Genomic DNA, 24,562 nt, shown 5'->3' with positions numbered 1-24,562 from the left:
TTGCACCAAGGTGGTACCTGTTATGGTACTACGGGCAAGCAATTGTAGTACGCACACGTTTTGACAGTTGACAGTCGCAGCAGGCTGTCAAAACAATTGCAATAAGTTCAAGAGTTGATGTGAAACTGAAAATGGAAAATAAAAAGAAAGGTAAGTACCCAGGCAATTAGAAATCCAAAAGAAGAAAGTACAAATCAAGTAATGACGATTTTTTGTTTCCTGTCGCATTAAAATTATCTTTCGCTTGCAAAAAAGAATCTGCCGATAAGAACTATGCAAAGAATTGTGCGCATTTGTATCAATAAAAAAACGGCAAACATGCCCTCTTTGGCATTTAGTTTTTAATTTTTTTACAGGAGATAAAAAAGGATCAAAAGGTCCGGTTTGCAAGATCCCTAAAAGTTCATTCTTCAAGACTGCACCTGAGCCAGGGTCTAGTAAAGAAGAGGAAGAAAAAATGAGAAACGAGAAAGATGTTAAAAGTCCAGAAGTTACGTCATTCACAACTGCACCTCAGCCAAGTGGTAGCAAAAAGGAAGAAAAGGATCAGGTTAAAACACCAGTTGTAATGCAAATTCAGCCGGAGGCAATCGCAGCAGGAGCCTCACGGCAAGAATCTGGTAAAAAGTGGAAAGAAACAAAGGGGAAATCTACTCCAGGTGGTGCCGGGCCAGGAGCAACCCCAGTTCAGCAAGTATCTATTAAGAAAAGGGCCGACGCGGAATGTCCGAAAGTGCAGTCATCTGCAAGTTTACCTCATCCAGGGCCAAGTTTTAAAAAAGATGGCGGAAGGAGGAACGTTCCTAGAAGACCAGAGCCGAGAACTCGACTAAGAAGCAGTAAAGAAGAGGACAAGAAAGAGAAAGATAAAGAAGAAGTAAAATCATTCGCGACTCCATCTCAGTTAGTACCAAGTAAAAAAGGAGATGATGGAAAAAAGAAGGTTCCTGAAAGCCTAAAAATGCAGCCATCCGCAACTCATCTTCAGCCAAGGCTTGATCAAAAAGAATACAGAAAGCAGAAAGGGGGTAAGGGTTCAGGTTCGTTCGCAACTCCACGTCAAGCAGAATCAAGTCACAGAAGGAATGAAAAAGAAAAATTTCCTGGAAGTTCGGAAGTTAGAACCGCTCCTTGGTCTAGAAGTGGTACCGGTCAAGTAGCTGTATCGTTTGGGCAAGAACCTGGGAGAAGATGGGGGGACAGAAGACCGCCCCCACAACTGAAATATATTCCTCCACGGGGACCACCCAGTCATACTGGCCAACAAAGGTTTGGTGCCAGACCGAGGCTCCCGAAACTGATGATACCTGAGCCTCCCAGAACCGAAGGCGCTCACCAGAGACAGTTGCAGGACCCCTCGCTGGAAAGACGGATCCGGGGACAGCTCCCCCAAAGCTCCCATTGCTCGACTGCGACAGGACATGTACCTTTTCTCCCTCAAATACCCTCAGTTCCCGCTGAATCGCCACAAACGCTACCATTCCCCATTGGAGTTGCTCCTCCACCACAAACGCTACTCCTTCCCCCTGGAGTCCAACGATCACCAGCATGTCCCTCTAGGAGTGTACCTTCGACGCCTACAGTGTCTGAGAAGCAAAGGCTCCCTGTCGGAGCCCCCCGAGCGATTTCTTTCTTTGAACCAAAACAACCCACACCGTCTCAAGGATGGTACCCCCAACTGGGAGAACTGTTCCCGAGGCGACATCTGGGGATGTTGCCGCCAACATCGCCGGGAGGACCAACAGATCTGGAGCAGTCAACTTCAATGAGGTTTATGGTTCCGGAACCTGCGGTACCATCGCAGGTCGAACGGGTATCGACAATTCTTGCAGAACCACTCAAAGCGTTAAGTTTGGAGGAAGCGAAAGAGGGCGTGACGCTTGGTACTACCGGCAAGAAGATCCAGCTCGATACCAACCACTTCCGGGTGAATCTAGGAGACATCACGCACGCCTTTCGCTACGAAGTGGAGATACAATCCAAGAAGATTACGAAGGGGATGGCACGAAATGTGATGGAAGAGTTCCGTAAGAAGTACTATCCAGAGAACTATCCGAATTTGTACCAGCGGAAGATCTTGTACAGCGCGAAGAAATTACCTTTTGAGGGCAACATCCACAGCGGGACCGTGCAGTGCAACGAACGGAAATATTCTATAACTGTGGTCTTCAATGGTACTGTAGATCTGTCACCATTGAGGAACTTACAGCAAAGAGAGTTGGGCAAAGACGAGGCGTTTCAACTCGTCGAAGACGTGTTCAGACAGAGCTACATCAGTTCTTTCATATCGTCTGGGAGTCGTTTCTACTCCAAATCAAATCAATTGAGCAAAAGCGCTCAATTGTACTCCGGAGGGCACCAAGAGCTGTCGAAAGGGTGGGTACCATTTCTGAACGTCGACGCCGTCCATGTGGTACTCACATCGGAAGTGCCTTTGATCGAAGTGGTGAAAGAAATATGCAATGACACGTTTCACGTTGGAAGTGCCACGGGCGCCATGTCAAAACTGCAGGTCGAAGAGATGGATTATTTTCTAAAAGGGATGAAGGTGAAGTACCGAAGAAAATGCAAAGAACCATTCACGACGTTCACAGTTGTGGGTCTCAAAGGAACTGCTTCTGAGGTGAAGTTCTTGTACAAGGAGGAGGAGCTCAGTGTTCAGAAGTACTTCAGAACAAAACTGGGTGTAGAGCTGGAGCACCCCGAGCTGCCGACTCTATGGGTGGGCAGTAAAGAAAAAACCATCTATCTTCCTGTGGAGTGTTGTGTTCTTGTGGGGGGTCAACCCATCAACCACTCCAAGGTTTTGGAGAGTCTGAAAGCTGGAATAATCAGAGGCTCGACGATGTCGTCGTTAACTTGCAAAACCAAGATACAGAAGATCAAGGCACAGCTCAATGACAATCCTTGTGTCAAAGAGTTTGGGTTTTCTGTCGCCGACCAGTTCGAGAAGGTGGAGGGCAGAGTACTGGAACCTCCAGTCCTGCAGTACTCGGAAACCTTGGAGACTCCCAACAATGGCGCCTGGAGAACGCACAGTTTCCTGAAGCCAAGAAGGATAGAAATGTGGAGAGTGGTAGCAGTAGGGCAACAATCAGAAGATGTCTCCCAAATGGTTACAAAGCTGACCGCGATGGTAAGAGTCCGAATGGGTGAAAACAAGATAATTTTTGTTTTTGCTGCAGCTGATGGATGAAGCCCCGAACTACGGAATGAGGTTCGCAGTTCCGTTGCAATGGAGTGCGGTGGCGCTCACTGAAATTAGTTTGAGGAAGTTCTTCCGGGAGAACTGGTGGCTCCAGGTGCTAATCGTGGTCCTGCCGTCGGACAAATGGGGGTACTTCCAGGTGAAGCAATACGCGGAGTTGTCTGCGGGTTGCTTGACCCAGTGCATCAAAATGGACACCATCAGAAGGATGGATAAAGTCATAGCCAAGTACCTCCTGTTGAAGATCAACAGCAAGACCAACGGGGTGAACCACACGATCGCCAACCTGCCTCTGGTCACCCACCAGCCCTGCATGGTGATGGGCGCCACCATGACCCCTCCCAAAACATTGAAAACCCCAATCCTGGTCGCCGTCACCGCCTCCGAAGACCTCACCGCCACTACATACAACACCACCTTCACCCTCCAAAACCCGAAGAAGTCTTCGCTCTCCACCATCGAGCAACTCAAGACGATTACCATCGAGAAACTGCGCGCGTTCGTCGCGCGCAACAACGCCTTCCCCGCCAGGATCTACTACTACAGGGAGAGCGCGATCGACAAGATCGAGGAAGAGGCGGCGGCGATCAAGAGCGCGTGCGCCGCCGTCTCCAACGGGTCCCCCACGGCGCTCACGATGGTCCTGGTGCGGAAGTCCCACCACACCAGGTTCTTCTTCGAGGACAACGCGACGGTCTGCAATCCGCCGCCTGGGTCTTGCGTGGACAGCGTCGTCACGGACCCGACCGCCCAGAACTTTTACCTGCAGTCCCACGGTACTCCGGTGGGCGTGGCCAAGCCCACAAGGTACCGCACCATCTACGACGACAACAATTTGACCAATGACGAGGTGCAGCGTCTCACACACCACTTGTGCTACCTAGGTGCTAGGTGCGACTTCGCGGTGAGCAGACCTGCTCCTGTCTACTACGCCCAACTGGCCGCGGAGAGGGCCAAAGCGTACCTGGCCAAAGCCAAGTTCAAGACGAACCAGATGGATCTGAATCCGTTCAAAATGAATGAGACCTTCACCAGGAAGCATCCCATGTTCTTCATTTAAGCCGAGGGACAAAACTACACCATTCTTTGTATTGTTAGTTTTTAATGAATTAATAGAATATCTCCTGTTTAGTTTGTTTATTGGTGACGGTAAAATAAATGATTTGAGACACAAGACTTTGAGTACCATTAGGTATTCAGTACCATAACAAATTTAGCAAGCAGAAATATTTTGCCAGAGCTCTTCGACGAAGCAGGTTTTGAACGTGGTGGAAGTTATTCAACTTCTATTCTTCTATTCAACTTGTGGTACCATAATACGTACTAAGGTACCTACTTTTTGGTACCTACTCTATGGTAAAATGTCCTGAGTGTAGAATTTTAAAGAAAAAAAAAGTAATGACTTTGTTGTTTTCATGGTACCAAGTGGGACCAAGTACTACAGGTTTTAGTACTCGCCCTGTATATCAGACAAGAATGAAACTACGGCGCATTCTAGCGGTCACAAACGCACATTTAACGTGCACACGTTCGACACTTGACGATCGCAGCAGGCTGCGAAAACAATTGCAACAAGTGAAAGAAGTGTTTCTGAGTGAAACTGTGAATTTTACTGAAGATATAGTTCAGTAGTCGAGAAAATGGGAAAGAAAAAGAAAGGTAAGTAGGTACCTAAAGAAGTAGAACTTTTGAAAGAGGAGATGTACAAAAACGGTTCCAAAAAAGATCCACTTGAAAAGTGTTGGTGTGCAAAAATCCGAAGTTCTGGATTTAAAAGATTTTTGGAAATTCTGAGAAACCGCAGATTTCTTCAAATTTCCACTCAAGTAGGATTTTTTGTCGAGTTTATCTTATCGTGGTAAAATTATCTTCTTTTGCTTGCATGAATTAAAAAAAAATCTGTTGATAAGGACTTTTTTGGACTGGTTTGGACGTAAAAACTATCACACGTGCACTCTTTGAAAGCTGATTTTTAAATCTTCTACAGGAGATAAGAAAGGGCCAAAAGGTCCCGAAAGCAAGACCTCTACAACCCCATCATCCACGACAGGACCTCAGCCAGGGCCTAGTAAGAAAGAGGAAAAGGAAAAAGATGTTAAAGGTCCAGAAGTAACATCATTAAGAACTCCGGCTCAACCAGGGCCCAGTGCAGGAAAGGAAAAGAAAAAAGAAAAAGAAGTAAAAGGTCCGGAAGCAACTGTTCCTCCGCCAGGGACCAGTAAAGAAAAAGAAGAAAAAAAGGAAAAAGAACGAGATGTTAAAAGTCTAGAAGTAACGTCTCTTACAACTGCGCCTCAGCCAGAGATCCGTAAAGAAAAAAAAGAGAAAAAGGGAAAGGAGAAAGATGTGAAACGCCCAGAAGTAACGTCGAAAGCACCTGTTCCTCCGCCAGGGCCCAGTAAAGAAAAAGAAGAGAAAAAGGAAAAGGAGAAAGAAGTAACACGTCCAGAAGAAATGGGGGCCAGTAAAGAAAAGGGAAAGAAAAAGAGAAAAGAGAAAGATGTTAAAACTCCAGAAGTAACGCCAGTTACAACTGTTTCTCTACCAGGGGCCAGTAAAGAAAAAGAAGAGAAAAAGGGAAAAGAGAAAGCTGTAAAACGTCCAGAAGCAACGTCGAAAGCAACTGTTCCTCCGCCAAGGCTCAGTAAAGAAAAAGAAGAAAAAAAGGGAAAGGAGAAGGAAGTAAAACGTCCAGAAGTAATGGGGGCCAGTAAAGAAAAGGAAAAGAAAAAGAGAGAAGAGAAAGATGTTAAACGTCCAGAAGTAACGTCGAAAGCAACTGTTCCCCCGCCAGGGCCCAGTAAAGAAAAAGAAGAGAAAAAGGAAGAAAAGAAAGATGTAAAACGTCCAGAAGTAACGTCGAAAGCAACTGTTCCCCCGTCAGGGCCCAGTAAAGAAAAGAAAGAAAAGGGAAAGAAAAAGAAGAAAGAGAAAGATGTTAAACCTCCAGAAGTAACGTTACTTACAACTGTACCTCAGCCAGAGACCCGTGAAGAAAAAGAAGAGAAAAAGGATACGGAGAAAGAAGTAAAACGTCCAGAAGTAATGTGGCCCAGCAAAGAAAAGGAAAAGGGAAAGAAAAGGAAAGAAGAGAAAGATGTTAAAACTTCGGAAGTAACGCCTCAGCCAGCGCCCCTTAAAGAAAAAGAAGAAGAAAAGGAAAAAGAGCGAGATGTTAAAAGTGCAGAAGTAATCGCACTTACAACTGCACCACAGCCAGAGATCCCTGAAGAAAAAGAAGAGAAAAAGGAAAAAGATGTAAAACGTCCAGAAGTAACGTCGGAAGCAACTGTTCCTCCGCCAGGGCCCAGTAAAGAAAAGGAAAAGAGAAAAGAGAAAGATGTTGAAACTCCAGAAGTAACGCCAGTTACAATTGTACCTCAGCCAGCGCCCCGTAAAGAAGAAGAGGAAAAGGAAAAAGAACGGGATGTTAAAAGTGCAGAAGTAATCGCACTTACAACTGCACCACAGCCAGAGACCCGTGAAGAAAAAGAAGAGAAAAAGGAGAAAGAAGTAAAACGTCCAGAAGTAATAGGGCCCACTAAAGAAAAAGAAGAAAAGAGAAAGGAAAAGAAAGAAGAGAAAGATGTTAAAACTCCAGAAGTAACGCCATTGACCTCAGTACCTCAGCCAGAGCCCCGTAAAGAAAAAGAAGAGGAAAAGGAAAAAGAGCGAGATGTTAAAAGTCCAGAAGCAATCGCACTTACGGCACCACAGCTAGAGACCTGTGAAGAAAAAGAAGAGAAAAAGGAAAAGGAGAAAAATGTAAAACGTCCAGAAGTAATGCCGAAAGCAACTGTTCCTCCGCCAGGGCCCAGTAAAGAAAAGGAAAAGAGAAAAGAGAAAGATGTTGAAACTCCAGAAGTAACGCCAGTTGTACCTCAGCCAGCGCACCGTAAAGAAGAAGAAGAGGAAAAGGAAAAAGAACGAGATGTTAAAAGTGCAGAAGTAATCGCACTTACAACTGCACCACAGCTAGAGACCCGTGAAGAAAAAGAAGAGAAAAAGGAAAAGGAGAAAGATGTAAAACGTCCAGAAGTAACGTCATTCACAACTGTTCCGCTGCCAGGGCCCAGTAAACAAAAAGAAGAGAAAAAGGAAAAAGAAAGAGATGTTAAAAGTCCAGAAATAATCTCATTTACAACTGCACCTCCGCCAAAGACCAGTAAAGAAAAAGAAAAGGAAGAGAGAAAGGAGAAACGTGTAAAACGTCCAGAAGTCCTAATTTCATTCGAAGATTTTCCGCTGCCAGGGGAAAAGGATAGGGGAAAGAAGAAGAGAAAAGAGAAAGGTGTTAAAACTCCAGAAGTAACGTTACTTACAACTGCACCTCTGTTAAAGCCTATTAAGACACAGGAAGAGGAAAAAGAAGAAAAGGAAGAAGTTAAAACACCTGTTGAAATCCAGACTCAGCCGGAATTTCCTAAAAGTCCTGAAATAATATCATCTGGAGATTCACCTCAGCAAGAACCTGGTCAAACGAAACGACGCAAAAAAATTAAATGGAAACCTATGGCAAGTGCTCCTCGGCCAGATATAACACCAATTCCGCAAGAAAAGCCAGAAGGACCGTCACCAACAACTCTACCTCAGCCAGAAGTGCACTTAGACATACCTCCACCTCAACCAGAGACTAGTAAAAAAGAGGAAGAGGAAGAAAAGAGATTCACAACTTCTCCACCGCTGCGAAAACCTAGTAAAATAGAGGAAAAGGGAGAAGAGAAAGAGGTAGAAAGTGCAGAAGTAACATCAATCTTAACTGTATCTCCACCTAGTGAAAAAGAGGAAAAAGAAAAAGAGGAGAGAGAGGCTGAAGGTCCACAAGTAACACCATTCACATCTCCAATTCAGCTAGAACCTAGTAAAGAGGTGAAAGAGGAGGAAGAAGAAGTGAGGAAGGTTGAAAGACATGAAGTAATAATAATCTCAACGCCACCTCCAGTTCAGCTAAAACCTAGTGAAATGGAGAAAGAGGAAAAAGAAGAGAGGAAGGTTGAAAGAGAAGAAGTAATAATAATCTCAACGCCACCTCCACTCCAGCTGAAACCTAGTAAACAGGAGAAAGCGGAAAAAGAGGAGAAAGCGAAAAAAGAAGAGAAAGAGGTTGAAGGTCCAGAAGTAATAACAGTCTCAATTCCACCTCCACTTCAGGAAGAATTTACTCAAATGGAAAAAGAGGAAGAAGGAGAAAAGAGAGAGGTTGAAAGTGCAGAAGTAACATCAATCTTAACTCCACCTGCGCCTGAGCCAGAATCTAGTAAAATAGAGGAAAAGGAAAAAGGAGAAAAGGCAGAGGTTAAAACTCCAGAAGTAACGTCACTCAAAACTCCACCTCGGCCAAGGCGTAGAAAAAGACAGGAAAAGGAAAAAGGAGAAAAGGAAGAAGTTAAAACACCTGCTGAAATTCAAACTCAGCCAGAATTTCCTAAAAGTCCAGAAATAATCTCATCCGGAGACTTCCCTCAGCAAGAATCTGGTCAAACGAAACGTCGCAAAAAAATAAAATGGAAACCTATAACAAGTGTTCCTGGGCCAGATGTAACACCAATTCAGCAAGAAATTAGTAAAAAAGAAGAGGAGGAAGCAAAAACGAGTGAGCTTAAAAGTCCAGAAATAACATTATTGACGACTCCTCTAACGGAACGAGAGCCCAGTGAACAAGAGGAAAAAGAGAAAAGAGAAAGAGAGATTGAAGGTTCAAAAGTAACATCTTTGATCTCTCCACCTCTGCTAAAACCTAGCCAAGTGAAAAAAGAAGAGGAAGGAGAAGAGAGGAAGGTTGAAAGACAAGAAGTCATAATAATCTCAACGCCACCTCCACCTCAGCGAGAACTTAGTGAAAAAGAGGAAAAGGAGGAAGAAGGAGAGAGGAAGATTGAAAGACAAGAAGTAATAATAATCTCAACGCCACCTCCACCTCAGCGAGAACCTAGTGAAGAAGACGAAAAGGAGGAAGGAGAAGAGAAAGAAGTTGAAAGTCCAGAAGTAACATCAATATCAACTCTAACTGCTCCTCAACTAGAACCTAGTAAAAAGGAGAAAGAGGAAGAAGGAAAAGAGAGAGAGGTTGAAAGTGCAGAAGTAACATCAATCTCAATTCCACCTCCAGCTGAGCCAGAATCTAGTAAAATAAAAGAGGAGAAAGGAGAAAAGAGAGAGGTTAAAACTGCCGAAGTAACGTCACTCAAAACTCCACCTCGGCCAAGGCGTAGAAAAAAACAGGAAAAGGAAAAAGGAGAAACAGAAAAGGTTAAAACACCTGTTGCAGTCGCAACTCAGCCAGAATTCCTTAAAAGTCCAGAAATAATTTCATCTGAGGACGCACTTCAGCAAGAACCTGGTCGAACTAAACGCCGCAAAAAAATAAAATGGACACCTGTACCAAGTGTTCCTGGGGCACCCCTAACGTTTTCTATAACGTCAGTTCGGAAAGAACTTAGTGAAAAAAGGGACGACGAGAAAAAGCCAGAAGAACAGTTACACACAGCTCCACCTCAGCCAGAGCCTAGCAAAAAAGAGGAAGAGGAAGAAGGAGAGAAGAGAGTCACGACTTCTCCTCCACCTCAGCTAAAACCTAGTAAAGAGGAGGAAGCAGAAGAGAGGGAGGCTGACAGAGAAGAAGTAACATTAATCTCAACGCCACCTTTACCTGAGCGAAAACCTATTGAAAAAGAGGAAGAGGAAGAAGGAGAAGAGAGACAGGTTGAAAGTTCAGAAGTAACATCAATTTCGACTCCACCTCCAATTCACCCGGAACCTAGTGAACAAGAGGAAAAGGAAGAAGAGGAGAGAGAGATTGAAGGTCCAAAAGTAACACCATCCATATCTCCCCCTCCACCTCAACTCCAGCTAGAAGCTAGTACAAAGGAGAGAGAGGAAAAAGAAGAGAGAGAGCCTGAAGGTCTAGAAGTAGAAGTCTTAGCTCCACTCCCACCTCAGCAGGAACCTAGTGAAATAGAGGAAGAGGAAGAAGAGGAGATGGAAGGTTCAGAAGAAACAACATTCTCAACTCCATCTTCACCTCAGCCAGGGCCTAGTTACATAAAGGAAGAGGAGAAAGCAGGGGAGAGAGTGGTTGAAAGTCAAGAAATAACATCTCCACCTCAGCTAGAATCTAGCGACATAGAAGAAGAATCCAGTGACATAGAAGAAGAGGAGGAAGGAGAAGAGACGAAAGTTGAAAGTCCAGAAGTAACCTCAATTCCATCTCTACCTCAACAAGAACCAAGTAGTACAAAAGAAAAGAAAGAGGTTAAAGCTGCAGAAGTAACGACATTCACAATTCCATCTCAGTCATATGCACCTCCACCTCAGTCATATGCAATTCCACCTCAGCCATACGCAATTCAGCTACAGCCGTTCGCATATCAACCTCAATCACTCGTAATGCAACCTCAACCAGTCGTAATGCAACCTCAACAAGTCGTAATGCAACCTCAACAAGTCGTAATGCAACCTCAACCACTTGCAATGCAACCTCAGCAATTCACCGCTCCGTTTCAACAATTCGCGGCTCCAATTCAACAATACACTGTTCCGACTCAACAATTCGTCGATCCAACTCAACAATTCACCGCTCCAACTCAATTCACTGTTCCGACTCAACAATACACTGTTCCGACTCAACAATACACTGTTCCGACTCAACAATACGCCGCTCCAACTCAACAATACGCCGCTCCAACTCAACAATACGCCGCTCCAACTCAACAGTTCACTGTTCCGACTCAACAATTCACAGCCCCGGTTCAACAGTTCACAGGTCCACTACAGCAATACCCCGGTCCACCGCAACAAGTGAGCGGTCCATCTCAACAATACACAGGTCCACCGGAGCAAGTGAGCGGTCCATCTCAACAGTACACCGGTCCACCGCAACAAGTGAGCGGTCCGTCTCAACAATACGCCGGTCCACCGGAGCAAGTGAGCGGTCCATCTCAACAATATGCCGGTCCACCGGAGCAAGTGAGCGGTCCATCTCGTCCACCGCAACAAATGGGTGGTCCAACTCAACAAGTCGCCCGTGCACCTCAAGAACCCACCGCTCCACGGCGGCAATCCAGAAGCCAACCTCAACGACCAAGAGGTCGACGACAAAGACATCGACGTACGCAATTCCCAAGACCCCCAAATTGGCCACAAAGAGAGGAAGACTTTGTCGAGCCAGAACCTTGGGGAATCGAAGCACCTTCAGAGAACCCTTGGTCAGTTCCATCGACTCCTAGAAGTGGTGCCAGTCCAGCTCCGGGACCATTTAGGAGTCTACCTCCGCCACCAGCCAGCGGAACATGGACTAAAGGTAAATCAGAACCGAAACCACCATCCTCGGAACCGAAAAGACCTGAACGACCTGAACGTCCTGACACTGCCGAAAGCGAAAGAGGTCCCGTTTATTATAGAGATGTCGGATTGGATCAAAGAACGTACATCCCCTCGCCGAATTTGTCCAAGGTCTGGGAACTGGTCCCCCCAAGCTGGGCAAGCTTCCGAACCCCGAGGCCTACTCCTCCTCCATCACCACTACCACAGCAATTTGGCCCTTCGCTCTATCCACCACAAACACAACAATTCGGCCCAGCAGTTTATCCCATGGGAGTGCCACAATATCCATCACAAACTCAACTATATCCGGCTGGACCACAAACGCAACCATATCCCGGTGGAGTTGTTTATCCACCATACCCCCCTCAAGTTCCACAGATGCTACCGGTTCTCCCTCAAGCCGCATACTCTACTTACGTCGGAGCTACAATACCCGAAGGTAAAGAAGAAGATGAAGATGCACTACGTCCGCCAGACTTTTCCTTCCTCTGTCCTCCAGCTCTCCGACCTCCTCGACCATCTTCACCGGAAATTTGTGAATCCCCTAAACCATCCGCGACATTTTTGATGGAATCAACAGCAACTCTGAACAAAATAAGAGGGCGGCTGATGAACAAGCTCGGTACCAAGGGCCAGAGGATCATGCTCGACACCAACCACTTCCGCGTAGACGTTGGACCCCTCACATACGCTTATCGCTACGACGTGACGATAATACCCGGAGACATTCCCAGAACAGCTGAAGGAAGACTAATGGAGGAGGTCCGAAGGCAATTCTACCGCAATTACTTCCCGACATTTTCCCCACCAGGGGTCCTCTACAGCGCGAAGAAACTACCTTTGGCGAACGACTGCCTGGCCTCGCTGGTGAGGCCCTGGCGCAAGGCCCGCAAGAAACGCCACTTCTTCGTCACCGTAAAGCTGAGCGGCATTGTAGACTTGTCACCACTGCAGGATCTCCAGCAAAACCACCCACGTGAGGAGGAAGCGTTCAAGCTCCTCGAAGAGATCTTCAAACAGACCTACGTAGGCCACTTCCTCTCCTACGGCAGGCGCTTCTTCTTCCGGAAGCACTTGAAGTACGCCGAACTGAGCCCCAGCACTTTACTGCACGTCGGAGGGCGCCAGAGCGTGTCCAAAGGGTGGATCCCGTTCTTGAACGTGGACGTCGCCTGCATGACATTCACGGCGCAAGCCCCTTTGCTCCAAACGGTGAGAGGGATAATAAGCCGCATGTACCGCCCACCAAAGTCCACAGATGTCATAACGGAAGCGGAGAAGAACGAAGTGAGCTATTTCCTGACGGGGATGAAGCTGAGGTACCAAAGAAGGAGCGGAGCAAGGTACAAGACGTACCGAGTTGTGGGTCTTAAAGACTGTCCTTCTAAGACGACGTTTATGCGGAAAGGGGAAGAGATCACCGTCGAGGAGTACTTCACCACGGTGTTGGGCTTGACCGTGAGAGAACCCGAGATGCCGACTGTCTGGTTGGGCACGAAAAACAAGACCATCTACGTCCCCATCACCTGCTGCACCCTTCACGTGGGCCAACCTATCAACAACTTCAAAGAGTTGGGGAGTGTGAGAGCTGGAATGGTCAAACATTCGTCGACGGTGTGCGAGGAGCACAAAAAGAAGTTGGATGCTCTGATGAATGAGCTTGGGCATAATACCAATCGATTTGTCAGAGAGTTTGGGTTTTCGATCAGCAACGAGTACGAGAAAGTGGAGGGGAGAATACTGGAAGGTCCGGATTTGCTGTTGAAAGGCATAGCGAGGCCCGTCTACAGTGGATGGGACAGTCAACCATTTTTAGTACCAAAAGTGATCAAATATTGGAAAATAGTGTATGTAGGGAAGACAATAGAAGATTTTGACAGCTTGGCTAAACATCTGAGTACTCAGGTAAAACACAAAATTGGTAAAACCAAAATGACTTGGGTGTTTTTTCGCAGTTGATTTCAAAAGCGCCAGAGTACGGGATGAGGTTCGACGAACCAACAGCATGGACCACGATGACGACCGAAGAAGTTCCCTTGCAGAATTTCTTGAACGAAAACAAGTGGCTCCAGCTGCTGGTCGTGGTCCTCGAGCAACGCAAATGGTCCTACTACACCGTAAAAAAGTGCGCTGAGCTCTCCGCCGGATGTTTGACCCAGTGCATCATGCGGGAAACCTTGGACGACCTGAACGAGTTCGTGATCAGACACCTCCTGATGAAGATCAACGTCAAGACCAACGGCGTCAACCACAAGCTCTTGTACCTGGACCACATAAACAGAGTCCCCACCATGGTGATGGGCGCCAACGTGCAGTTCCCCGGCCCGGGGGTCACCACCAAGCCGATCGTGGTGGCCGTCACGGCCTCCGAAGACCTTACCGCCACCAAATACAACAACACCTACCGCTTGCAGTACCCCAGGTGTCTGCTGACCGACGAGACGTCCCCGGGGACCACCATCGAGCAGCTGAAAGAGATCACCGTCGAGAAACTGCGCACCTTCATAACGAAAAACAACGTCGCCCCCGCCAGGATTTTCTATTTTAGGGACTGCGCCCCGGTTAAGTTCGACAAGATCAGGGCGCTGGAGGTGGAGGCGATCAAGATGGCGTGCGCTGAGGTGTGCCCGGATGTGTCTCCGGCGCTCACGATGATCCTGGCGCGGAAGTGTCACCACACCAGGTTCTTCCAGAGGATGCACGACAGGCAGTTCTACTGGAATCCGCCGCCTGGGACTTGCGTGGACAACATCATCACGGACCCCACCACGCAGAATTTTTATTTGCAGCCGCACCAGACCAAGGCGGGGACGGCCAGGCCCACCAGGTTCGACACCATCCACGACGAGAACGGGTTGTCTAATAACGACGCACAGCAATTGGCCAATTATTTGTGCTACTTGCCAGCTGTCACCAACAAAGCGGTCAGCAGCCCTGCGCCGATCTACTACGCCCGGGTGGCCATGCAAAGGGCGAAAATCTACTTGAACACGACGACAATCGACATGGACGACCTGCCGCTGGGTGACAACCCCTTCGGGATAGACGAGTACTTCGAGAAGACTCATCCCATGTACTACCTTTAGACCGGAGGCTCAGGAAGACAGGACACTTAGGTTACATTAATCGTTATACAGAATATCTACTATGTTTGTTTTTATTGGTGACAGAAAATAGATGATTTGAGAAATAACTCTTTCACTTAGCGATTGGATAAAATATATTAAATGCAAAGGTTTAAAACTTGTAAATTGCAAATTTTGCAACGTTTCAAGGCCTTACCTTAGATTAAACTTTCTTCCAGGTAGTATCATGTGCAGCATCACACAAAATCCCATCACATCTCCAATTCCGGTGGTGGGTACTGTTTTTAATTACCGTGAAGTATTCACTTTCGATTTAACCAACTGTGCGGTTTAAATTTGATGCAAGAAAATAATTTATTACACGCAACACTTTTGAACAAATCTGTCAAGTAAATCACGGTTACCAACATGTATAACTGGACGCAACACTGCTGCCAACATAATCCACGCGTGGGGAATTTACATTTTGAATAAATAATTATTAAAATTAATTTATTTAAACAGATTAAAATGTATAGTTTGTCGTACTATAAATCTAAAGATTTTCTTCGTGGGCTATTAAATTCATAGATCCACACGGTGTCAATACCGTGCCCGATAGTCCTCGTGGGTCTTTTATTAGGCAAGGGAAACCGACAAGCCACAACATTGCACCCATTTTTGCACTGCGAATCAAATTTCACCTCCAAATCGCCCATCTAGAACACCTATTCGAGTACATTTTAAGACAATCAACTACCTACCATTTGCTCCACCCCGAAAATGACAATATTGTCGTACTTCCCCACATGAAACTTCCACAAGTCTCTGCGATAAAAAATGGTTTTGTTGGTAAGACCCTTACGCAAGGCGTCCAGCTTCGAGTAAAGAACCAACCAAATGTTCAACTCGACCCCGTGAGCTACCAAATTGCGTTTCGCCGCTTCTACAATCAATCGATTAATATTGGAATGAGATTATTTGTGTCCAGACCTAGAACGATTCGGCCGTCTCCTGAGCCCAAGTCAAGTAGAGTGCCGCGGCGCCCTTCGAGAGCTTGCAAAATATTGGAGATTTGAGTTCTAGTGGCGGGGATGTACGGAAGACAGAATTTTCTAAACGCGGGACTTACGAATGATGCGCTGATTACGCTGAGCCCCAGAGCTACGCTCCCTGAAGTGATTTCTCAAAAGGGGTGGTTTGAGGTTAAGTCGCGGTCTTACCCGTCACTCCGAGGAGAATCTTACCAGAGAGACTTGTTTTCGACGAGTTGTCGTTATAAGTTGTGAATTCGACCGGAAGACTCATGATTGAAACTCATCTGGTTTATATTGTCGCCATCTGAAAAAGTGAGGTTGGGTCGACTCAATTCAGATAACACACCAGAATCGTACAATTGCAACTGAGATTCACTCATTCCGGCGAATATTTTTAAGAAACTAAACGCTTATGTAACAATAATTTATTTTATTCACATAATCGTACAAAAAGTGTGGTTAGATCGGACACGTTTGACATAACCTAGAACCCAAACAAAACCCTCAATTCCCCTTTCAGGTAGGATTCGTGACGAGAGCGATCTCAAGTTCAGCCTTTTCTAATTCGTTGAGTATTTTCTCGATGGCTTGGAGCGCCTGATCGATCAGCGCCAACCACCGGTCGAAATTCGCATCGCCGATCTTGCGCCCCTCTTCAAATTTATTCCTCGCTTCTTTGTACCTCTTCCACGCCTCTTCGTACTTGTCTTTGGCTATTTTGCAGTCTTGGGATAGTTCCGACTGGACGGTCTTGTCGATGAGGTGCGACCCCTCGTTCTCCAACTGGAGGGCCATGTTGAAGTACCTGCTCCCCTCGATTCGGCAGTCGATCAGAGCAATGTTGTTGAGGCATTCGGGGCTAGGCTTGACGCTGTCAGCTTGTTGGAAGAGAAATTTGGCTTTGGAGAACTCGTGGATGGCCTCGTCGGGCGCCGACATCTCTATGCCCCAGGCCTCCTCCAGAAGCCTCCCGCCTTCTCTCTTGAGAGTGTCGGCCTTGTTCGTTTTGACCGAATTGATCAACTTATTGTCTATTGCGATTCTAAGGGCCTCGTCGAACTTCAGCAACGCTGCCTCGTTTTGATTATCCTTCCTCAAGATCAACCCTTCTTGATTCAATTTCTTCGCGTCTTGATTCACCTTTGCTTCTTTCGCGATTTTCAAATTGTCCTCGATGAGACTCAGCGTCTCTGTACTCTTCGCCAGTTCCAGTCCCTCCCTGAACTTCTTCAGCGCCTCGTTAAACTTATTCGCCCTCAACAGCTGCAAACCCTCGTTGTTCAACCCTTTCGCCCTCTTATCCACATCTACGCTCTCCCTGAAGTCTTTCAGCTTTTGACAGTTATTTTGTATCACAGCCACAGTTTCGCTCTGGGTTGCTCTCTGGGTCGCTTCCATGAACTTGATTGACGCCTCGTGGTACTTCCCCGCCGCCATCAACTTGCTCCCCTCCCGATTCAACTCCACCGCTCTGATGTTCTCCTTCTGTTGTTCCGTATTCTCAAGGATGATCTCCAACACTCGAGGCCCGGCCTTCTTATAATATATACGGTGTGATCTTGTTAAATGTCTGAAGCTCGGTTCGGTACTGTCGTAGACGCACTTGTAGTGCAATCTGATGACGTCTTCAGAACCGTTGCGGAACATCATTTTCATGGAAAATGGACAGTTTGAGGCGATCGAAGTGACGTCTATCGTTCGTTCGATGCAACTATTGGCAGGGATCGAGGCCCCATTCAGTACCTTATCCGGACGCGAGTTGGTACCAAAATCAAAACTGTCAATGTCGTACACGTACACCGAACTCACGTCACAGTCAGTCAAATTCCGAATTCTTAGGATTGTACTCACTGTGGAACCCATCCTGGTACCAAACTGTATTTGTTTTGGTGTGGATCTGCCACTGTCAATTTTGAAGTAACTCTGAGATAAGATAACTTATCTCTAGTGCGCCTGTCAGGCTAAAAACACAAACACGCATCGTTTAAAAAACGCTGAACTTGTTGTCATTGCGAACCATTTAATTATTTAGTGAACTGTCAATTGTCCACATTCAATTGTTTTAAATTGACTTAGAGCAATTGGTACCGACAGTGATTAACGAAACACTTGGAAATGACACACCAATAAAAAAATGAGCACGGTGCACGTCATCGCAATTAAAAATAAATAAACAAAACAACGTTCAAAGTACGCCTCGCCTAGACCTTGACTGGCAAACAAATTTTAAAATGGTAGTGGGATACTCACGTGACATTTAAACTGTCAACTTGTACCGCTCCTAGTAAAGACCTGACGTCTACTGGTCTAGGCACATTCAGTGGTGCCAACATTGCGCAAGAAAAACTTCTAAACAAACGTTTTATTATAAAGTTAACGCGCTTACAACCTACAACGTTAATAAAATATACAACAGAGAGCTTGATTAACACACTCGTATGGCAACTTAATTCTGCCCCCAGGTGCAGTAGTCTTCCCTGGTGGCGGCGGTGTACTCGTCGACTAGATCCTGGACGACTTCCCGACTGGAATCCAACTCGTCCAGATTGTCCTTGAACATCTCCTCTTTGCGAAACTGATCCAGAAAGGCCTCCCTCTTCCGCAGCTTGTCGTACTGGACCAGGGCCCTGTCAAACAACTACAAAACTGTCATTCATACTGCATTCGACAGTCCTACCAACCTACCGAGCTGATGTTTGTGTGGTTGGCAAGCATGAGTCCTGAAACCCGATGAGCCGTCTGAATATACGGCGACTTCCTAGAGAGCGCAACTTGTATACTTGCGGGGCCCCACGGTATAAACTGCGCCAGTTTCCTTTCGCGGATCCTCTGTAGAGACTTGTGCACCTGAGTGGGGTCCACCTCGCCTTGTATTATGTTTAAAATCGAGATGAAACAGTGTTGGGAGTTGCGGTCTTGCGACGCCGACACCATCATGTTTTTGGGTTGGAGGAGGCGCCGCATCACGTCCAGGACAGTTGTTTTACGCACGTTCACCTCGTCTGTGTCCGTGGATAGGGGAGTGTAGCCCGTCATGAGGTAGTGGAGACGTGGGGTGGGAATCAAGGGGGCGAGGAGACCCATCAGATCGTTGTTCATGTAAGAGGGGTAGCGCAGCGTCGTGGTCGACACGGACATGATGGTGCTCACGAGACTGTTGATTTGTGTGAAAGTGGGGTTCTGGATTCGGAGTCTGTCGGCGGCGATGCGATTGAGAGCTGTGTTGTCCAGGACCACGACCGAGTCGGCCGATTCGGTTAGACGCTTCAAAGTGAGAAGGGAGTTGTAGGGCTGCACCACCACATCACTGAAAAGGGGGCGCAATTTAGGGATATTTGGTGATTTCTGGTAACATTGTGATCACGTGATCGCCGATGTGTGTTCCTATTGGGCGACGAAATGTCAATTTTGAATCAACCAATTAAACCCGCGCACGAGTTACGTCAATTTAATTCGCAATTTTGTTTGAGATGTTTTTGAAGAAAATGTAAATTACCTGATTTCGTCGAGATTCGGGAAAACGCTGTATGTCTGGACTAGTTTCTTGGGGAACCTGTCAGAGAGTTTTTCGAGAATATTGGACCCCATCCCCGATCCGGTGCCCCCCGCAATCGAATGGCACAAGACGAACCCCTCTAAACTGTCGCTCCCGTCCGCTTCTCTGTCTATGATGTCAAAAATCTCTTCGTTCAGTTTCTCGCCTTGGGAATATCCAGACGCCCAGTTGTTCCCCGCGCCGCCCCCATTCTTCGACAAAAACACGTTCTCCTGATTGTATAGCTTCGAGTACGGTGAGTTTAGAATTGTGTTGATTACTCGGGGCTCAAGATCGAGTAAAACTGCGCGGGGTATGTAGTGCTCGTCATCCGCTTGATAGAAAAACACGTCTTTCCGGTCGATACCTTCGGTGGCGAAGTCCTCGAGGATTCCCTCAGGATTGATGCCGTGTTCGGCACACAAACGCTTCCAAAACTCGAAACCGACTAAAATTTACACAACATAACCTCAAAATACAAACTAAAATTGGAGGCTCACTCTGATTGCCGCACTGGCCCAGCTGCAGGGTTATCATTTCACATGGCATCTTGCCGGTTTGTTAATGACACGACGAGATTTAAACAATATTTTTTTATTTTATAAAATAATTGATACAAATGACAGGTTTGACAGTTTGAATGCGCCCAAAATTTAAACACAGCAGGACGCGACCCGATTGGCTGGAATTCGAGTACGGCGCAGTTGGTTGGAATTCTAGCATTGTGATTGGTCGATCGATTGACAGTTTCCAAGAGGGAAAATTGAATTGTTTTATCAATATTTACGAAAAGAAAATGTCCGTGCTTGCGGAAAAACCACCGGAACACGAAGAAAACCCCCAATATGGGCTGAAGGGTGTGTTCAAATCGCCTAGGTGAGTGTTCGGAGGGTTTTGCAAATTTGAACAGGAGCGTACTGAGGATACGACCGTAACACATAATTTTTCAGGATGACGAAAGAGTTTCTCGTGCAGCAGTGCAAGGAGCACAAGTTGTACCGCACCCCGCACCTAAACGACGTCCTCTACTTACACTTCAAGGGTTTCTCATATATTGAGAATTTAGAAGAATACACAGGTTTGAAGTGTCTCTGGTTGGAGAACAACGGAATCAGAAAAATCAGCGGACTGGACAACCAAAAACAGTTGCGCAGCTTGTTCCTGCATTACAATCTGATCCGGAAGATCGAAAATCTGGAGAATTGTCCAATTTTGGACAACCTGAATTTGTCCCACAACCAAGTCAAAAAAATTGAAAACCTCGATTGTATCAAACAACTGCACAGCTTAAACCTGTCCCACAACTACATCGAAATAATTGAAGACTTGGAACATTTGGCGCAGCTCCTCGAACTGTCAGTTCTCGACCTGTCAAACAATCACATCGAAAATCCTTTGGTTGTGGAAATTTTGGGAAAAATGCCCGAACTTCGAGTTTTGAATCTTATGGGAAACCCCGTCATCAGAAAAATCCCAGCGTACCGAAAAACCATGATCTTGGCGTGCGTAAGTATCAAAATCGCGAATTTTTGACGTATAGAGCGCCATCTGGTTTAGAAAAATCTCCGGTACTTGGACGACCGTCCGGTGTTTCCCCGAGACCGCGCATGCGCCGAAGCTTGGGGGCGCGGGGGCATCGCCGAAGAAAACGCGGAAAGACAACGCTGGATAGAGAGGGAACAAAGGAAGATCACCGAAAGCGTGGACGGTGAGTACTTTGACGTTTTAACCTGAGCTGGACGTAACCTTGGTCACAGCTTTGATCAGGATGAGGGACAGGAGAAGAGCCGAAATGGCCCGACAGATGTCGCACAGTGACAGCGGAGTGGGGGCGTCGGTCGCCGACTCGGAAAGTGAAGATAAGGGTGAAGAAAGCAGCGACGACAACGACGACGAAGAAGAAGCAGAAGATAACTTCATGCAGGAGAGACAGACTAGTGAAGATTATTCAGCGTACAGAGAGAGGATTTTCGATTTTGATCCGAGAGTAGCGAGGGAGAGGAAATTGTTAGTTGAAGAAATCAAAGATGAAGAATGTGGTGGTGGAAGTGAAGAAAAGGTGGATAACAGGGTGAAGAAAACGGATCATAATTTGGATGCGACGAAGTTGCAGGAACTACTGCAAGAGGTCGAGAAAAAGGGTGATGATGAAGATTTGACCGAGTGTTTTAAAAATATGATGGCGATTGAATATCTTGAAGAAAATGAGGGTAAACGGGAAGAAAACCTTATTAACTCCGATGTTGAGCAAGAAGAAACTGAGAAAATTACCGAAGAAGTTGGTAAAGAAGATATTTGTAAAGAAGAAAATGAAGATGTGATTGGTGGAAATGAACAAAGTAGGATGGCTACAGAGGATAAAAAAAATGTTGGAGCAGATGGTTTGCAAAAAGAAAAAGAAAAAAATATGTCCGGTATGGAGGACGACATAGAGCGTAGTACCACTGAAAACAAAAGCTTGATGACACACAACGATGTCATAATTTCTAATGAAATGGAAGAAAGAACAGAGGAAAATGATGGATTACCAGAAGGTGAAGTTTCGAAGAAAATTTCAGATGAAGACAAAATTGAAGATACTGAAGAAAATCTAAATGATGCACTGAAAATTACAAGGTCTGAAGATGACGTTGGTGTGGAGAGCGAAGAAAATAAAAATTTGGGCGAAACATTTGGGTCCGGTGAAGAAAAAAGAAACACGAGTGAAGATATAGAAAGTTTAGGAAGAAAACTAGTAGCAGCTGTGGATAAAATAGCAAAAGAAATTAATTCCAATATACCTAAAAATGAAGATGATGTTAGTGAGGTCAACCGTGAAGATAAGGAAGTGGATGAGGCTTGCGAAGAAGGAAGCACCGAAAAAGTTGAAGAAGATTTTGACAACTTGGGAAGAAGACTGGTTGAAGCTGTCGACAAAATGGCAAACGAGTTGAATTGCAAAAATGAAGAAAAAGATGTCTGTTCTGTCGTTGATGTTCCTGAAGATAAGATCGAAAATTCTGAAAGAGAAGTTGTTACTGTTATTGAAGAAGGATGCAAAGAAGATGCGACTAATAAGGGAAACGAAGACGAAAACAGTTTGGGAAGAAAACTAGTCGAAGCCATAAATAACATGTCCAGAGAGACGGAAGGCGACTCTGAAGAAGAAGAAAAGTGCTACTACGAAGAACTGGATACGTCGACTAGTACCGAGTTTGACCACCTCCTGGATCGGAACGACGGTCACGTGAGACTCCAAACTCTGGATAGAGTCATCACCAAAGAAGACATGCCCCGACCTCTGTACGTCGAAGAAATCGACAGAGCCAATCCCGACCGGAATTACAGAGAGATCCTCGACTGGAAGCTGAAGATAAAAGAAGAAAACACAAGAATCTTGTTACCGATCAAGAGAAGAATACAAGTGGACGAAGACGACGAACTGTACGAATTAATCGAAGAAATGAAGAAAGATCGAGATTTTTCAGTGATGTCGCCGAAGTACATTGATGAAAACGATGTCGTGTTGAGACCGTCGAAGATACGTGAATTGTCCAGCGGCGAAGAAAGCGACGACGATGAAGAAGACAACTGTGGGATGATCGCCAGATCTATAGCCAACCTGAGAAAAGACATGGCGACTTTCTGCGAAAGCATCGAAGAGTTTATCAAGAAGACGAAGATGAGAGGAAAAGGTGAAGATTTAGAAGAGAAGAAGGAAGTTAAAAGTGAAATTGAAGTCGAGAATATTATCAAAAAAGATCATACAAATAAAGACGGACAAACTCCTGTTGAAGATGAAGACATTAAAATTGTAAAATTGAGAGGAAGAAGAAAAAATGAAGATTTAGACGCTAATGGAGATGACGAACAAGTATCAGTTTTAGATGAAGAAGTGAAACTGACAGAGAAAAGAACAGAAAAGCAAGACGTTGACAAGAAGATAATTAACACTGAAGATCACGCAGATGAAGACAAAGAAGACGAAGACAAAGACAATAAAAAAGAAATGGAATTGATAAGAGGGCGAAGAAGAGCTTTGGAAGAGAAAGTGGAAGCTAATGAAGATTTTGCAGATGAGCACAAAGAAGTTCCAGCTATAGATGAAGGTATGGAAAAAATAAAACTGACAGGAGAAATAGAAGTTCTAGAAGAAAAGCAAAACATTAACGAAAAGAAAAGTGAAGATCATACAGATGAAGAGAAACAAGTTCCACTCACAGATAAAACGAGTGAAAGGGAAGAAGGTGGAGATTTAGTAGATGGAAAAGCACAGGAAATTGTAACTGGAAGTGAAGATGGAATAGATGTACAAGAGACAGAATCAGAAAATAAGAATATGAGCCAGGAAGAATTGATTCTTCCCATTGTTAAAAGGGAAGTTGCGTGCACTCTAGAATTGCAGTTAGCTAACGATATGTAATTTGCTAGAAATAAAGTGTTAAAATTTGCTGTCACTTTATTCCTACACGTACTGAATACAAATCTAGACGAACTTGGAGATCCAGTCGCACAAAGGTAGAATATTTAAGGTGTAGGTGGTCGTGTCATCCACCTGTACAGTGAGCCCAACTAAAACATCACGTTCTGGAGTGACCACAGCGCTCCCATCATTTCTATAATCAGCATCTTTCTGACCGTCTGCTTCTACCAAACAAATAAACTTCTCCGGTGCTCTCTCGCAAGCTTCGAAATCTTCACACTCGCCCGCATCGACTTCCGCTTCCTCCGACCCCAACTGCCCCTTCTTTTCCCCAATTTTTAAATTATATCCGGTCAGGACGAATCCCGTCCCTTCATAATTCTGACTCGTAGGCAAACTCAGCACACTGACGGTGTAAAGATTCTTGTCCAAGGTTGGTATCTTCACAAGCGCTACGTCGTAAAGATCCTGATCTTGAGTGTAGTTCTCGTGGATCACGAAAGAGGTAGACACGAACGCAGTTTCTGTCCAATTCTCTAAATTGTCGAGGCCTAAAATGACGTCCACTTCGTAAGCTCTACAAGAAAAAGGTAAACGAGGAAAGGACGAGTCACGTGACTCACTTGTAGACGCATCGGGCAAGAGTGACGACGTAATCGGTGTGGATTAAGGCGCCGCTGCAGAATTTCGTAGCGTCGACAATCAAGGCGGCTTCGAAGCCCACATCCTAAAAGACAGAGGAATACGAAAAAATTTAAAGGTGTAGAAGAGGGGTTACCTGAGTGGCACCTAGAGCTAGGGTTGCAAGTGTCAGAAGTGACAGGGTTCTTGCAGATGTCATCGCTATCGACGTCGGTAGCAACACTAGACTGTGATTGATCAATCAAGGTCTTATCAATTATCTTCACGCTTCGAAGATGAAACATCTGTCAAATTTGGGAGTACGTGAGGCAGGGAAAAATCTAAAAATCAGAGAATGATGCAAGAAATGTT

At 45.6% G+C, this 24,562-nt stretch overlaps 6 protein-coding genes across 7 annotated transcripts; 3 read left to right on the top strand and 3 right to left on the bottom strand.

Moving 5' to 3' along the window:
• The first annotated feature begins 43 nt into the window (after positions 1-43).
• Positions 44-4,460, top strand: LOC138128017 (protein argonaute-2-like). The gene is made up of 3 exons (XM_069044205.1): positions 44-150; positions 357-3,136; positions 3,186-4,460. The coding sequence occupies exons 1-3, from the start codon at positions 132-134 to the stop codon at positions 4,266-4,268; spliced, it is 3,882 nt and encodes a 1,293-aa protein (XP_068900306.1). The 5' UTR covers positions 44-131; the 3' UTR covers positions 4,269-4,460.
• Positions 4,461-4,649: 189 nt separating this feature from the next.
• LOC138129304 (uncharacterized) lies at positions 4,650-14,717 on the top strand. Its single transcript, XM_069045604.1, has 3 exons — positions 4,650-4,867; positions 5,196-13,435; positions 13,486-14,717. The coding sequence occupies exons 1-3, from the start codon at positions 4,849-4,851 to the stop codon at positions 14,614-14,616; spliced, it is 9,390 nt and encodes a 3,129-aa protein (XP_068901705.1). The 5' UTR covers positions 4,650-4,848; the 3' UTR covers positions 14,617-14,717.
• Positions 14,718-15,091: 374 nt separating this feature from the next.
• Positions 15,092-18,017, bottom strand: LOC138129311 (ATP synthase subunit C lysine N-methyltransferase). Of its 2 annotated transcripts, none has more exons than XM_069045611.1 (5): positions 17,883-18,017; positions 15,819-15,936; positions 15,589-15,768; positions 15,360-15,541; positions 15,092-15,314 (listed from the first exon to the last, which is right to left on the bottom strand). In XM_069045611.1, the coding sequence occupies exons 2-5, from the start codon at positions 15,901-15,903 to the stop codon at positions 15,144-15,146; spliced, it is 618 nt and encodes a 205-aa protein (XP_068901712.1). In that variant the 5' UTR covers positions 15,904-15,936; positions 17,883-18,017; the 3' UTR covers positions 15,092-15,143. The 2 variants fall into 2 exon arrangements, with proteins under 2 accessions (XP_068901712.1, XP_068901713.1); XM_069045612.1 differs by lacking the exon at positions 17,883-18,017 and adding an exon at positions 15,990-16,128.
• LOC138129309 (tubulin gamma-1 chain-like) lies at positions 17,977-19,809 on the bottom strand. The gene is made up of 4 exons (XM_069045609.1): positions 19,668-19,809; positions 19,129-19,615; positions 18,318-18,939; positions 17,977-18,270 (listed from the first exon to the last, which is right to left on the bottom strand). The coding sequence occupies exons 1-4, from the start codon at positions 19,714-19,716 to the stop codon at positions 18,079-18,081; spliced, it is 1,350 nt and encodes a 449-aa protein (XP_068901710.1). The 5' UTR covers positions 19,717-19,809; the 3' UTR covers positions 17,977-18,078.
• On the top strand, positions 19,808-23,596 carry dtr (defective transmitter release). The gene is made up of 4 exons (XM_069045605.1): positions 19,808-20,043; positions 20,118-20,673; positions 20,725-20,875; positions 20,925-23,596. Exons 1-4 carry the CDS (start codon positions 19,808-19,810, stop codon positions 23,567-23,569), a joined length of 3,588 nt encoding a protein of 1,195 aa, XP_068901706.1. The 3' UTR covers positions 23,570-23,596.
• A 36-nt stretch (positions 23,597-23,632) lies between these two features.
• On the bottom strand, positions 23,633-24,410 carry LOC138128230 (chymotrypsin BII-like). Its single transcript, XM_069044421.1, has 3 exons — positions 24,348-24,410; positions 24,193-24,296; positions 23,633-24,146 (listed from the first exon to the last, which is right to left on the bottom strand). Exons 1-3 carry the CDS (start codon positions 24,408-24,410, stop codon positions 23,633-23,635), a joined length of 681 nt encoding a protein of 226 aa, XP_068900522.1.
• Positions 24,411-24,562: the final 152 nt, after the last annotated feature.

The sequence above is a fragment of the Tenebrio molitor genome, chromosome 4, assembly GCF_963966145.1.
Source record: "Tenebrio molitor chromosome 4, icTenMoli1.1, whole genome shotgun sequence".
In the NCBI taxonomy this organism is placed as follows: Eukaryota; Metazoa; Arthropoda; class Insecta; order Coleoptera; family Tenebrionidae; genus Tenebrio; species Tenebrio molitor.
The sequence above is the reverse complement of the archived record's forward strand: the minus strand, read 5'-3'. Positions and strand labels throughout refer to the sequence as shown.

Bases quoted from the DNA above. Each gene is read 5' to 3' on its own strand.
- LOC138128017 (XM_069044205.1), top strand. The intron at 3,137-3,185 runs GTAAGAGTCCGA...TTTTTGCTGCAG, and splicing joins TTACAAAGCTGACCGCGATG to CTGATGGATGAAGCCCCGAA.
- LOC138129304 (XM_069045604.1), top strand. The intron at 13,436-13,485 runs GTAAAACACAAA...GTTTTTTCGCAG, and splicing joins CTAAACATCTGAGTACTCAG to TTGATTTCAAAAGCGCCAGA.
- LOC138129311 (XM_069045611.1), bottom strand. From the start codon at position 15,903: ATGAGTCTTCCGGTCGAATTCACAACTTATAACGACAACTCGTCGAAA. The intron at 15,542-15,588 runs GTCTGGACACAA...GATTGATTGTAG, and splicing joins AGACGGCCGAATCGTTCTAG to AAGCGGCGAAACGCAATTTG. The intron at 15,315-15,359 runs GTAGGTAGTTGA...TAGGTGTTCTAG, and splicing joins TTTTCGGGGTGGAGCAAATG to ATGGGCGATTTGGAGGTGAA.
- LOC138129309 (XM_069045609.1), bottom strand. From the start codon at position 19,716: ATGCCATGTGAAATGATAACCCTGCAGCTGGGCCAGTGCGGCAATCAG. The intron at 19,616-19,667 runs GTGAGCCTCCAA...TGTAAATTTTAG, and splicing joins GGGCCAGTGCGGCAATCAGA to TCGGTTTCGAGTTTTGGAAG. The intron at 18,271-18,317 runs GTAGGTTGGTAG...ACAGTTTTGTAG, and splicing joins ACCACACAAACATCAGCTCG to TTGTTTGACAGGGCCCTGGT.
- dtr (XM_069045605.1), top strand. From the start codon at position 19,808: ATGCGCCCAAAATTTAAACACAGCAGGACGCGACCCGATTGGCTGGAA. The intron at 20,044-20,117 runs GTGAGTGTTCGG...ATAATTTTTCAG, and splicing joins GGTGTGTTCAAATCGCCTAG to GATGACGAAAGAGTTTCTCG. The intron at 20,674-20,724 runs GTAAGTATCAAA...CATCTGGTTTAG, and splicing joins AAACCATGATCTTGGCGTGC to AAAAATCTCCGGTACTTGGA.
- LOC138128230 (XM_069044421.1), bottom strand. From the start codon at position 24,410: ATGACATCTGCAAGAACCCTGTCACTTCTGACACTTGCAACCCTAGCT. The intron at 24,297-24,347 runs GTAACCCCTCTT...TCTGTCTTTTAG, and splicing joins TAGCTCTAGGTGCCACTCAG to GATGTGGGCTTCGAAGCCGC. The intron at 24,147-24,192 runs GTGAGTCACGTG...TTTTTCTTGTAG, and splicing joins CTTGCCCGATGCGTCTACAA to AGCTTACGAAGTGGACGTCA.